Genomic DNA, 15,330 nt, shown 5'->3' on the forward strand with positions numbered 1-15,330 from the left:
TATACAAAAATATGTCTTTTAGCACACATGATTTTCAAGAAGAAATTATTGGAATAATTAATAAAATGGGCCGGATTCAAGTCATTTTTCTGTTTCTTCATATCCACATCCATGTCAGAGAAAACACCAAGTTCATTTGTGGATCAGGTGCTCAACAATTTCTCTAATCAAACATACATCTCTGTAAACAGGTTTGGAGTCTGATTCACAAAAGGACGTGGAAATCAGAAGATGAATCAAATCCCATCATCCAACTAATTGATTTGAAAAATTATAATGAATCTGCACTGGAAGTGCCATAGGGCAAGGGGAAGTGTGTTTTCCTAAAGCACGAAATGTGCCACTTTCGAAACATGCTGAGAAGCGCCAAAAAATTTTGAAAAGTGTGCTTCTCATTTAGAGAAAGCTCGCTTCTTCTTTTTTTTGTATTTTTTTGTATTTTTATTTTTATTTTTTATTTTCTTTTTGTTGCTTTCCCTTCATTTTCTCCTCGCTTCCTAGGTCGCTTTCCAGAAAATTCCTGGTTTGCTTCTAAGTCATTTCATGCTTCTCGCTTCTTAAAATTTTAAAAGTGTCTCGCTTTTCACTTCCACTTCCGGCTCTTGTTTTCCCAACTGGCAACTCTAATCCGCATATAGTTGATTTTTGACCTCAAGGTTTTTGTTTGGTTGTGAAAGCCCAAATTAGAAAGCTCAATTTGACCTTTTATTTGTCATAAAATTAAAAATGAGAATAGGACTTGTTCATCTATACACACTCTAGTTTTTTTTTTTTTTTTAGAGAGAGAGAGAAAAGATAATTAAATATATTAAGATATGCTTAGGGGAACAGGGTAACCAGGGTTCCCATACAAATCAGGCAGAACAAATCCGAACGGCAAGAAACAAAAAAAAAACAGGTGAAGGATCGATCATCGGGTGCCATTATGCACCAATCCCGCCTTGCCAATTCGTTGTTCCCCAGCTCAGTGCAACTCCAAACCAGGCCACTTGATCTGCAAATGCTCCATCAGCTGCAACAAATAGCCTGCAGCAACGAGAGGAGGGAGTCGTGCTTGTCTTGAAAAATCCTGTTATTCCTCTCTAACCATACACACAACTCCACATAGTCAAAAGCCCGCAACACCTAACCACTTCGAAGCTCAGCTCATCTCAGCTCTCTCACACACACATGCAGTTGAGGTACACCTCTTGGGAGATGAACCATTTTTACATATAAAATTTAAACCAAAGGCTGCTTAACATGACCTTATAAATGCATGAGGGAATAGTTTTGAGAAAACTTCATTTTTTATTTTGACAATCAGGGCATACAGACCATAACACGGGATGTGAATCACTGCCAAAATCAAGTACCTGTAGGAAGTTCATTTATCTCATGTCAGAATGCAACCAAGGTCTTCCCGTAAGATTGTAAGTTTATAACAAGATAAAAGATTGATACCATAGAATCGTATGAGTAAAAATCAAGAGACAGAATTTACCATAAAGGAGCCCAGGCAGTTGAGAGCTCAAGAAAAGGGTAGGGCCACCTGAAAGAAAAGAGAGGCAACCATAGCCCATAGTTAAATAACAAAAGAGGTTTTTGTTTTTTTGTCTAAAAGCACAAGTTATTGCTTACCATGAAAAGCCACATGCATGAATAATCCATTGAAAGATGACATAGGAACAACTCCAGAGCACGAAATAAGAAAGACGAAACCAAGGAAATGGCTGAAAATTAAATCAGTACTATTAGTATTAATTTCTCACTGAAAGATAATAACTGGATTGCTCATTTTATGATTTGTGCTACTCACCAAACTATTTAAACAGGTATCCAGGAGAAGAAATACAGCATTCAATACATGCATGCTTCCCATTAACTGTCACCAGAAAACACTGCAGTAGTAAGCACATGTATACAACTCATTACACTTAAATCAGGTTATTATTATTATTACTACTATTATATATATAGACACACGCACACACCTGTGATTTCCTTATGGGTTGCATCTTAAAAAAGCGATAGCTTTGTGATAAACTTCTATTCGCTTGTTGGAACATGGCCAAATGAGAATCGGGTAGGGAGTTAGAAGGATTGTGGCAAGCTTAGGAGACTTTATAGGATCCTAAAAGAATATGACACACTTTCATGCACAGTTAGATGAAAAAATTTATGTGCATCAATTGTGTATCCTTTTTAATCCTTGTTATACTTTTCATGTATGTAAGGTGCACAGTACCCACTATGGCTTGGTTTCATTAGTTCAGCTTATTCCTGAATCATCTTGGATTTGTTGGCTTCAAGTCATACCTCGCTATTCATCCCTAAGTCTCCAGCAAGCATTTTATGTGTTTATTTATGTTGTATGATATATTAGTTGGGGTTAATATTTGGTGCTATTGAAGGCACAAAACTATTGAGCTGCAAATCATATGATCAAGTTTTATTTACTCAATCGGACCACAAAGATGTGTTCAGAATGGTTGTTTTCTAAAGATCAAGACTTGGATCATGTTATTTTTTTATTTAAAAATATGTTTTTTTGAGTTGTGAAATTTTAGTACATTTTTGAAGACCTTAAAAAACTTTCTTACATGTCACATTGGAAACGCATTTTCTACTAAACTAACCTTGTAGATCACATTCATAATGTCTGCTTTCAAAAATAAAAGTCCAAAAAATATGAAAAGTTAATTTGTACTCAATAGTTTTGTGCCTTCAATAGCACCAAATATTATAACTCTATTAGTTACTGGACCATCTCAAGATCATCTTTTATTTTTTTTCTGCTCGTCATGAACATGCACTTTAAGGCCTTAAGTCACTTGCATCGCTTTTTTGTGTATTTGGGTACTTCTTACCAATGATAAAAACTTATTAAACAAAAGGGACCTCCATGGTTGTGCTAAATGTTAGCACACCTGTTGTTGATGATGCTATGATGGTGACTCATTTAAAGATCTTGAAATTTTTCTTTTTGAAAGGCAAGCTGGGGTTAGGTGGACCCCTACCAGAACAACAGCCGCCCCATGTAGCAGAGGGATTCGATCATGGGCCTTCAGCTTGACACAGGACCCCGCTTACCACATGGGATACCACCTCGGTAAAGATCTTGAACCTTATAGAAACATTGCAAGTGCACTTCTATCATGCTCTAATTTGTCTGAACATTGTATTTGTGGATACAAATCTCAATGACAATCACTCATGGACTTTTATTTTAGAATTCTAAAGCACCAATTATGACCTATCTAGTTGCTGATTGGGTTGGAATTTCAAATGATTAAAAATCCCTTGAAAATTTTACAATATTTCACAAATCAAAACTGCTCTTATGAAGATCCATAAAGTGAAACATCTGGCCCTTTTTGGTACATAATCATAATACAATGCTATTGCACATGTAATAGTTTAGTTAATTTTGATCCAGTTTCTATTTTATAAACTTAGAAACCTATGACCCGTTTGCTCATATTATGGTGTGATAATCTTTAAACAGTTTATCTTATTACTAATCCAGTTTTTCATGCATGAACTAAATTATTGAGATTAATTTTCAACACTAGGTCACTAATTATTACTCTAGGTTTTATATATTTTTACCAAAAATTAACTTGCAAATATTTTCACTAGCTCATTATCTGCATGTTAATTCTCATAATCATATGACAATGTGATGTATGCCCCATAAACAATGAGGGGTGTACCAAGATTCCAAGTTTAAATTCAAATCCATACCTAGATATTTCTAGGGTACCTCAAAGCACAAAATTGTGTGCCAGTGGGAGGGACAATAGTAGATTCTCTTTGACATAATCATTACCAAAGTTTAGTTTTGGATCATGAAGATAAGGTATGTTGTTGTAGATGATGCCATTCTATAGCAGCAATAGAAGATAAAGTATGGATAACTAAAATCTTATTGTACATAAATATTTATTGTAGCTAGAAATCTAGCATGAGTTGCAGAAAATGTGATCTCGTTTTCTATTATTGAGACATGGAGATTCCCCAATATATCAACTTGTCTAGTTGATCATTTCTAACATCGTTCATGATTTAGTAGCTAAACAAAAAACTGAAACTAAACAAATTGATGAAAATGACAAAAAAAATCCATTGAAAGAAACCATAAACTTTATAATAGTTTTGATATGCTTTGTTGGCAAGACTCAACTATTTCATTTGATGTTGATCCTCGTGGATTGAAAGAGGTGCTAGACTAGATTGATGCATGAGACCAGTAATAATATCCATAAATGACTTGATTTAGGCAAGAAATGAATATTACCATGTGTATATTGAGGTGCATATTACACATCACTATTTAAGGCATTTATTTCTTATACAAAAAAAAAAAACATTTGTGTCTTTTGTGTCTATACTCTGTTATTTTGAAAAGTTGAAGCTAAAAGTAAACAAATGCCATAGGTTTTTAAATGATTCCTACTTGTGCATGTATAAGTTTGTAGCATGATCATGAATAAATATTGGTTGACAAATAAAGTTACCATCACCAAATTTTGCAACATGAGATCAAAATGAAAGATGTCATGTTAATGATAACAAGAACACCCTTCAAATTGGAAATGAAAAATATGATGTTTCTTCACATTGAAACAATATAAAAATAAGAAACTTGAACATCTTTCAAGTTTCAAACTATATGAAATAATTACAAAGACTAGGTAATCTTACCAAGGTGAGGCTAAAATGTTCGATTGAGAGAAATGGGACAATAAGGAACCAAAAGATAAGGTCTGTTAGCATTACAGCACCTGCAGAGGCCTGAATGAGTGAGAAGATCAGCTTCAATACTAATAAAATAACCAAAAAAAATATATAATATTTTGATAAAGGTGGATACAAAATGCCAATATTAACAAGAAGTCATGCTTGTACTTCGAGAAATATAAAAGAAACTTGATTCCTAGTGACATATACATTTACATGAAAATTCATAAGCAAGAGAAGAAACAAATGTAGATTGTTATCAAAATATAGAAGAAAACAAAAAAATCTAATGTGATTTTCTATAAAAAAAATCCAATATTACAAATTACAATAAACGAACCTGATAGGCAATCTGCATGGTATAGCCCCAAAAACCAGCTCTATGTTCAAATTCCTCCAGCTCATAATGGCTTCGCAATTTGATGGTTCCCTTATTTATATTGCTTCTAAAGGTTATGATTGTAGACTTACTTTCTTGTGAATCTTGAACAAAACTAACTTGTTCCTCACTTTGTATGTGTTGGCTTTTTGAATGTAAAAAACAACCATAAGCAGAGACACCGGTCCCAATCTGTTTTAGAAAGTATAGTTGTTAGCATGATTTAACCTTTTGGATGGCTTATAAAAATGGAAGTGATAATGCATAAAAAATGCTTACCACAAAATAGATGAGGACTAGTGAGAAGGTCCACCTGAAAAACAATAGCTTAAAATAAGGAGAATGTAAATTAAAGCTTCCTAAAAGTGCAATAATAGAACTAGTCACACAAAACAAGGAAAAACAGCAAATATCATGACAAAAGTAAATTTAATCTAAGTTTTGGAGATAAAATGTTAAGTGCATTAAGGATTTTATCATTTCAAGCAAACTTTGTGGAAGTAGAGTTTGCATAATAAAATATCAACGTGAGAATAATAAAAAAGAGCTAATCAAACTCTGCATTAATAATATAGTCCCTAAAATATTTTATTAACAAAAGTAGTTTAACATTATTCTAGCTTTTAGACCTTAGAAGTTTAATTATTCTAGCTAGTTTGTTTTTTAATTTAATAAAACAATGTCGAAAAAACGTCATATATATCAGATTTTTTCTTGAAAATTAAGGTAGGATATAGTGACTTCAGGGTTGAAATTCATGACAAAATGTGATTAAAGATTTAATAAAATTTGATCCATGTTTGAGTGTTTTAGTTAAGTGCCTGTCGAAATAAAAATTTCCAATTTCTAAGTGTTTTTTATCAAAGAATAAAATTTTTACGGACTTAAAAACAGAAAAAGAGTTCATTTTTTTCCTCATTATTGCAAAAGATGTGTTTTAAAGAGAGATTTGCTAACTATGGTTTTTACCAGATCTAGCATCAGTCAAACAGAGGAAGTTATAAAGCCAATAGAACCATCATATGCAAGCACGATCTTTACAGTTCATACTTTCCCTTCTAGGGTGCGATACACAGCTCTTCCTGCCCTTGATGTCATAATGACACGAAGACACCTTGACTCGATACGAGTTTGCAAATTTTTAAAAAAATAAGACATCAGGACATGGATTTTTTATTATTTAATTGATTTTCGGATTTAGATTCGGATGGTGAAAATCTCATACCAAATCCAATCTTTTAAATGTAATCAGGTTTGGATATCCATCAGATTTGATATCGAAAAATCAAAACTATATTTGCATTCAATTATAATTAGATATGGTTTTGGCTTACTAAATCAGATTAAACAGAGCTGGATTCGGTCGGATATCAGATAAAATCCAATCCGTTGACATCACAATTGACATAGCAGCCCTTGCTTGTTGCACACTGGTCTTATACATACCATGCCACCCACAGCATTTCCATGCTAAAAGAAAATGCTAAAGGAGTTATGGGAATGGCTTTGATATTTTGCATTATTTTACCTACTTCAACTTTTAATCACATTGTGTCCAATTTGAGAAAATATTGTTCATTTTCTGCTATTTTCATAAATTCCCATAATTCTTATTAGCACTTTCTCACTTTGGAAGGTATAGTTGACAAATGGTTTCCCCTGGAAAGGGTCAATAAAACTTCAAGATTTTCTCACTTGTGAAAATGTAGCATCATGTTTCCTATGATACAATGATCAATTATGCCTGTCTGTTTCATTCTCATGAAGAAAAGAAGGTAGCTCTTTCATGGCAAAAGGTGTAGGTTTCTAAAACCTCCTGCGAGCTCAGCTTTCTAATGAATGTCCTTTCATATGGTAGAAGGTATAAAAGGAATTTCAGATGAAAAAAAAGGTAGTGGAGAAAATTCTACTTCACTTATTCTAGCATGGCACTTTTCCACTATGATGCTTGGATGTTTGATTCACTCATAGCAGAAAAAGGATGTCAGCTCAACATTTTTCTATGAAAACTACATGAAACAAACGGACTGTAGGAAAAACTCTTTCAGAAACACCTACTTTCTCAGGTAATAAAGCTATTTCCATAAGTTTGGCAAAAGTGCCCATAATCAAGCTCATTTGTGTAAGTTGGTGAGAAACATGGCCATAGGTTAGTTGATTGATTTACAAGATATGGATCTTTCATAGGGATCTGAACATGGAATATGTCCAATTTGGGGCCTCTTTGACTGTTAGGCATACATTGTATATATCTAATTTTCCTAACAACTAAGTTTTTCTTTTAAGTAGTACTTTTGATAGCTTGCTCAAACTGATCTGCCATTCATTCCAAGCATTTTTTTATATAAGTGATGTGAAACCAAAGAAAATAAAAAAAAATAATATCCAAAAAGAAAGACATCGAACTGTTCACTAGTGATCCCATAAACTAACCACACAACCCATATCAATGCTTGCATCCACGGTCCATTTTTAAATGGTCGTCAGATTTCATCAACTACAAAACCGATTGGCATATCCAATGATCGGACTGAAATATTTAACAAAGTACTCGGCCCACACAAAACACACAAATCGATTCATAAAATGGCAAAACTCACTGTATGTGATGTGTGAACATCGCACGTAGCTACTTTTAGCTGTTTCATGCAGAACTATTTTTTATCCCAACCACTTTACTAAGTAGGGATGGCAGTGGACCGGGGGAAAGCGGAGCCCCGCCCCGCCTCACCCCATTTGGACCGGGGATGAAGGGTATGAAACGGGGATGGAGGCGGGGACGAAGGTTAAAATCCATCCCGATTCGGGGATGGAGGCGGGGATGGACGTACCCTTTTCCCCGCCCCGTCCCCCATCCCCGTCCCTGCCACTTTTCTCCGCCTCATCCCCGTTTGAACCGGGGATGGAGGACATGAAACAGGGATGAAGGCGGGGGTGGAGGTTAAAATCCATCCCCGCAGGGGATGGAGGCGGGGATGGAGGTTCTAATCTTGAGGTGGGGCGGGGGTGGAGACCTTGTCCCCCGCCCCGCCCCGCCCCACTGCCATCCCTATTACTAATTTCTCGCCCGATCACTGGATCTGCTATTCTTCTCTCCACATTGTTGAGCGGATCATGTCATATTGAATATATTGAATCTCCACCACACATCACACTTAGGAACTGTGCATCTCACTTGAGAATTGCAGGAGTGGGGCCCATGGGCATCTCCATTGAGTGAGATGTGTGCTGGCGATTGAATCTATAACTGTATGACCTGATCTTCTCTCAGGCATCACGGCATGTGTGTCTTGGATCCGAAGAAGTTGTTGGGGGATAGGAAAATAATCAGCACATTATCCAAACATGATATGCAGGGAAAGTGAAAAGCCAACACCCTTTCCCTATAGAACAAACACACCCTAAAGTATCATCTCCTAAAGTTGAAGCAACAAAGAAACATACTCTGTGTAGTACACGAAGATGTCCGCACCCCAAACCCGGGTGTCCCATGCCAAAAAGCCGGTCATGATGAGCCCAGATGCCAGCCGGGTCACTAAAAGAAAGCCCGGGTGCACGCCGCGCCAGCAGCTCATCCACAACATGTCTGCACCAACATGGCCTGGATGTGTCAAACCAACGAACTCATCTTCTTCAGCACTACTTAGCAACAGGCTTTCATACTTGGACCTGGTTCGGCATTCCCCGGCACCTTCTTTGCGCCAGATCACCCACAAGGCACCGGCAATCGAAGCCCCGATAATGGCGAAGCAGATGAAGTCATACCAGTATAGCACAAGCGCCATCGATCCCGGACACAACTGGCCGGAGACCCTGCGGGTGATCAGTGATCACATCTCATTAGTCTTGGTGCACAAAGTGTAAGGTGGGGAAGAGGAGCAACCTAACAAAGTGGCCGTTGGTCACATAAGGCTGGTGGTTGTGACCATTTGGTGTTGTTTGTAAATCGTATTTTGAATGTGGTTGATACCGACCGTGGTGATGTTTGAGTGGTTGCTTTGGGATCAAATGACAATTGACAAATACAGCCACGACTTGCTGTACTTGGGCTGTAGGCTTTGTTTGGAAATTAGTAGCTGGGGTGGGAGTTAATGAAATTGGTAAAAACTTGGTAGTTAGGGGTGTCAACGGGTTGGGTTTACCCAGACCTGACCGGAACCAAACCCTATAGGGTCCGGGTATGGTGATAAATAAGAAGACTTGATTAAGACCCGGGCCAAGATATACATGGACCCGGGTATAGTTTGTGAAATTTTATATCAGACCTGGACTTGACCCGAGTTCCGATTAAGACCCCCAATTTTTCAATGTAAAATTAATAAAAAATATGGTTTTACAGGGTATAGTCTTGGTCTGGTTCATGTAATTCTTATTAGGTCTGGGTATGGTTTTTCTTATACTGGACCCGAGTAGACCTGGGTCCGGATCTTATTCATACCCAAAAATTGAGTCCAAATCTGGTTCCACATGAGTCCAAACCCGACCCGTTGACTCCCTTATTGGTAGTGAGCGTTTGAAAACTGGTAGTTGGGATGGGTGTCTATGAATTTAAGATGGGAAGTGAGGTCCTCTCTCCTTTGACACTTTTTCAAATGCATAGTCTCTACCATACAACCAGCTTCCAATGGGAGCCTTAGGTAGGTCTGAATGGACCCATATTTTTCTTTTGGTTTTCGTGTTTTGGAAGCTAGACCTAGGATTGTCAAACGATCAGGTTTGTACCAGGTATCCGACCTGACCCGAACCGGAATTCTTGAGTATGTACATAAAAGTGCCAATCCAAAAAATACCCAAACCCAACCTGAGCAATACGTGGGTCGGGTACCTGACCTTATTTGAATGTTTTATATGTATTTTAAGTAAAACTTCTGAAATGATACGGATTTGAGTTTAGGATTTCATTTTGGTGACCTGACAAAACCCAAAGCTGAACCCGGCAGTATGTTATTTGGGGGTTTGAGTACACCCTCATGGGTCGGGTACCCGGCCAATATTGACAGCCTTAGCTAGAGGCCTAGACCTAGATGGATGACATTTATGATCTGTTTGCGCCTGACCCAACATGGAAATCGAAATTTATTATGGCTTTTGACTCAATCGAATGGGTTGCCATGAGTGCGCCATGGAAGCAGATCAGGTGATGCTGAACATAAGCTTTTTGCTCATGCCAACATCGCGGCCGTCTGTTTGCATTTTGGATGAATGCCACGTAGCATATAACTGTTCCGTTGACGTTTTAACTTTTCAAAATACAAAACGTACCATGTTGGCATGAGCAAAAAAGCTCATGTTCAGCATGACCTGATCTGCTTCCATGCGCCATAGTTCAAAATGGATATATACTACTAGGGGTGGCAATCGGGTCGGGTTGGCGGGTCAGCATACCTCAACACGAACCCGACCCGTTTATTAAACGGGTCCGCTGTGGCAAACACGAACCCAACCCATTTATTAAATGGGTAACCCGACATGACACGGTTAACCCGTTTAATAAACGGGTCGGGTCGAGTAAACGGGTTGGCGGGTTAGCGGTTCGAGTAAATAGGTTGGCGGGCGGGTCGGGTAAACGGGTTGGTGGGTCAGGTTTGGGTAAACGGGTTGACCCGCCCGCTTAACCCGTTTATTAAACGGGTCAGCCGGGTTGGCATACCCCTAACACGAACCCGACCTGTTTGATAAACGGGTTAGGCTGGTCGACCCATTTATGACACGAACCCGTTTAAGCCAAACCCGAACCCTGTTAAGAAGCGGGTTGGTGGGTTGGGTTGGTGGGTCGTGTCAGATTTTGCCACCCCTATATACTACAATTCAGGTGGGCGTGCAAAATAACACCCAGTTTTTGGACCCAGATTTCAGCACATTAATTGCTGGTCGGCCTGGATCTCACCGTAGTGACAAAATATTGAAAATGAGAGAGAACAGCAGCCAAATTCCCGTGAGAATTTGAAAATTTTCATATTTCTCATGTTGTTATCAGCAAAAAATAAATACATCAAAAAAAAATTGACTGAAAAATGTTTCATTCAAATCAGAAGCGATACAACAGCATCAAAAAATTAAAAAATTACATCGGTAAGAAAAAAAATCACCATTTTTCTTGAAAAACAACTAGGGAAACGTACATATTGCAAATTAATCAGGAAATTTATGTTTTAACATAATACCACAATATTTTGAAAATACCATGATATTTTGGATATTAAAATGGTGAGTTAAAATATAGCATTATTTGCAATATTCTCAAAATATCGCCATTATTTGTCACACATCTCACCTAGTTGCAGCCCACAGGTGTTCTCAAAACTTAAACTATCTTTTGAGATGGGAAGACCAAGGAAGAGACTCAAGGTCTAAATATTGTTAGCTCTGGAATGTGTTTCTCCCCTTGTGCATGCCCTTTTATTTTGTTAGTGGAGGTTTTCAATTGGTGAGTTTTTGGACTGTGAGAGTATGAACCCTGTTTGGAAGATGTATTAATTGTGGGTCCTTTTTCTCTACTCATCATTTTTGGTTTGACAGGGGAATTGGAATAAGTTCACTACTCACATGTGAGCACTAGGGATGGCAGTGGACCGGGGGAAAGCGGAGCCCCGCCCCACCTCGCCCCGTTTGGACCGGGGATGAAGGGCATGAAACGGGGATGGACTTCCTTTCCCCCACCCCGTCCCAGTCTCGATCCCCGCCTTGCCCTGCCCCAGAGCCGGACCTGTAAAGAGGCCAATGAGGCTTGGGCCTCAGGGCTGCTGGGCCCAAAAAAATTTTAGGGCCCCATTTTTAAGGCCAATGAGTATTGTTTAGGTAGTTTATATAAATATTTTATACATTTTTATTTAATATAATATAAATATTTGGAATATTATATTTGTTTAATGTGAATGCAAACTTTATTGTTATTTTGATTCTTTAAAAAAAAAAATCTGTGGCGCCACCCCCGCACTCCTACTATTAATAGGGGGGCCATTTTTTCCCTCCGACTCAGGCCCCATAAAACACAGGTACGGCTCTGCCCTGCCCCGCCTCGCCCCATCCCCAATCCTTCTAAGGGATGACACTAGACCAAGGGGAAATGGGGCCCCACCTCGCCCCCATTTGGACTGGGGATGGAGGACATGAAACGGGGAGGGGGGGGGGGGGGGGGTGGAGGTTAAAATCCATCCCCGTGCGGGGATGGAGGTTCGTATTTTGAGACGGGGTGGGGGTGGAGACCTTGTCCCCTGCCCCTGCCCCCGCTCCGGTCCATTGCCATCCCTAGTGAGCACCCACATCTTTTACCCCAGTTCTGAAGCAAATGGATCAGATCGAAACATGGCCGGATACAAACTCTGTTTTATTTTGTTGGATATGGGTACATCTCAATATGGGATGAAAATGGGTCCGATTTCAGCGGAGACCATTTGGTATGTATCCAGGCCTTTCAGAGTGGACGTATGTCCGAATCCAAAAATTCTCAGTTGGGCCTAAAATGGTTCTATCCGATTCAGTTCTTGGCATGGTGCTACCATATCTGGCAAAAATGAATGAGCCTGGCATGTGTCATTTTGAATCTGATTCTAAATAGTAAGGTAGAAATTGGATAAATGCATAGTAACAAATATCGCCAATATTTTGATAATATCATGATTTAAATGCAACAGCTTCAATGGTTTAAATTATGTGAAAAAAACTTGATATTAAAAAAAATATCAACTCTTTTCAAATATCATGTTTTGAATGCAAAATTTACGTTCTAAAAGTGTTTTTGACAATTGTACTGTTTATATTTTTTACTATATTTTTATGTATTTTATGCTTTTTTATATGGTATTATTTTTCATGTATATTATTACGGGATTTTTTTTATCACTGAGATTTGTTAATATGCTCAGAGGATGCTCAGAGGTGAAATCCAGTTTTTTTTTATATTTACACGGAGAAACCATCTAAGATCAGAGACCTAGCTGCACTGGCTCTGCCTGTCATACTTATGATTATTGTCCTTGCTGCGCAAAACTTCGTGGGCTTATCGCTTGCCCCAAAGGCCGCCACGGCTTGCGCAAGGGGTTTGGCAGAGTGGGATGGGGCCTAGGCTGCTAGGCAGGTGGTCTAGGTTCAAATCTCATGGACTTAAGAAAAATACTATATTCCACGTGGGGGTGCCAATGGGCCTGGTTTACCCGGACCAAACCCTATAGAGTCCGAGTATGGTGATTAAGGCTGGTAAACGAGTTGAACGAACCGAACTGGGCATGTTTGGGGTCGGCTTGTTTACTAGTGGATTGAGCTCATGGCTCGACTTGTGTTCATGTTTAGCCGAAACGAGCTCGAGCTTAGCTTGTCCCTGAATGAGAATCCGAACACGAGATGGCTGGTGTAAAAAATGTCATGTTATTTATACATAGTATATAACTTTTTATAAATTACACTTAATAGTCCATATTTTATGTATATATTTTTCATTCATCCTTTTTTATATATATTTTATGCATTCTTTCTTTTATATATTACATAAAATATATATTATCTATACGAGCACTATCAAGCCGAGCCAAGATGAACAACTTGTCTTCGGGCTCAACTCACTTAAGCTAAGCGAGCTGCTCGTGGCTTGGCTTGCCAACTATACGAACCGATCACGAACCTGTTTATGATGAGCAGAACCGAACCAAGTCAAGAGCTGCTCTGTTCGTTTACCAGCCTTAATGGTGACAAATAAGAAAACCCTATTAAGACCCAAGTCCGGAGCCAAAGGTCCGATTAATACATGGACCCGAGTATAGTTTGTGAAATTCACTACAAGAAAAATGCTAATTAGCGACAGAAATTTGCGACGGATTTTTTCCATCACAAATTTGTGACGGATCAACGAGCGAAAACTATTTGTCGCTAACATTTGAAATATTTTCAAAATTAGCGATGGAAATATTTCTGTCGCTAAATCCGTCGCTAATTAGCGATGGATTAGCGACAACGTTTTTTCGTCGCCAAAACACTACAAAAAATGATAATTAGCGAGGGAATTTTTCCGTCCCTAATCCATCGCAAATTAGCGACGGATTAGGGACGAAAAAATTCCCTCGCTAATTTTCGATTTAAAACTGTCTCGCCTGAGGCGCAAAATTTTCCCTCCCCCCATTCGAAAATTTTCTTCCCTCTGTTTTTCCCTCCTCCCGTTCGATTTAAACCATCCCCATCTTCCTCTGACGATGCGCAACGACCTCTCGCACCACGAAGGTCGACCTTCTCAGGCACCTCTTGCACCACGCGCAGCTTCTGCAGCCGCTCTGCAGCGATCCCTCCGTCCACGTCTCATCGTCCAGCCCGACGACACCTCTCGCACCACGCGCAACTTCTGCAGCCGCTCTGCAGCGATCCCTCCGTCCTTGTCTTGTCGTCCAGCCCGACGGCACCTCCATCCTCTATTCTCAGGCACCTCTCGGTGGAGACTGCTCGGGCACCAATGGCACCTCCATCCTCTGCATCGTTGTCCAGCCCGACGCCTCCTGCAAGTTCTCCCCTGCGAACCCTGGCTACGCCGCCTGCCTTGACCGCTCCTCCCGGCGGTGCCCCTCGGCAGTCTCCACCGCCTGTCCTGCCTCTCCCTCGTCGGATCCTGTCTCCACTACGACCTTCGTCGGATCCCGTCTCCAGCCGTGACTGGCTCACTGCGGAAGAGCGTCCCAACGTCGATTCTGTACAAAAAATTTGTTCCCTGCCGGAGAACGCGCCGGCAGCGAGCAATTTTTTTTTTGATTTTTTTTTTAAATTTAACGACGGATTAGCGACAGATATTATCCATCGCTAATTTAAAATAGCGAAGGACTCGCGATGGATCATATCCGTCGCAAATTAGCGACGGAATTAACGGCGGATAAGTTGTGGCACTACTTAGTGTCGAAAAATTCGCGATAAAAGTTATTCGTCGCTAATCCGACGCTAATCCGTTGCTAAACAGTTTAGCGACGGATTTAGGTTGTCGCTAATCCACAGGTTTCTTGTAATGATTTTATACCAGACCCAGGCCCGAGTTCCGATTAAGCCCTGCAAATTTTCAATGTAAAAATAATAAAAAATATATTATTTTACTGGGTGTAGTTCGAGTTTGGATCATGTAATTTTTATCGAGTCCGGGTATGGTTGGTTTCTCTTATAGTAGACCCGATTATACCCGAGTCCAGACCCGATAGCATACCCAAAAATCTTACCCAAGTCTCACCTGGATCCCAACCAAACCCGACCCATTGACACCCCTA

At 39.4% G+C, this 15,330-nt stretch overlaps 1 protein-coding gene across 2 annotated transcripts; it reads right to left on the minus strand.

Moving 5' to 3' along the window:
- Positions 1 to 787: 787 nt before the first annotated feature.
- On the minus strand, positions 788 to 8,959 carry LOC149826725 (uncharacterized). 2 transcript variants are annotated; one of them, XM_090020118.1, is made up of 8 exons: positions 8,546 to 8,959; positions 5,381 to 5,414; positions 5,063 to 5,293; positions 4,687 to 4,776; positions 1,799 to 1,864; positions 1,621 to 1,712; positions 1,484 to 1,531; positions 788 to 1,355 (listed from the first exon to the last, which is right to left on the minus strand). In XM_090020118.1, the coding sequence occupies exons 1-8, from the start codon at positions 8,884 to 8,886 to the stop codon at positions 1,238 to 1,240; spliced, it is 1,020 nt and encodes a 339-aa protein (XP_089876244.1). In that variant the 5' UTR covers positions 8,887 to 8,959; the 3' UTR covers positions 788 to 1,237. The 2 variants fall into 2 exon arrangements, with proteins under 2 accessions (XP_089876244.1, XP_089876245.1); XM_090020119.1 differs by lacking the exon at positions 1,799 to 1,864 and having other exon boundaries at positions 8,546 to 8,956.
- Between the last annotated feature and the right edge of the window lie 6,371 nt (positions 8,960 to 15,330).

This window comes from Nuphar pumila, chromosome 10 (assembly GCF_984573655.1).
Source record: "Nuphar pumila chromosome 10, dmNupPumi1.hap1.1, whole genome shotgun sequence".
Classification (NCBI taxonomy): Eukaryota; Viridiplantae; Streptophyta; class Magnoliopsida; order Nymphaeales; family Nymphaeaceae; genus Nuphar; species Nuphar pumila.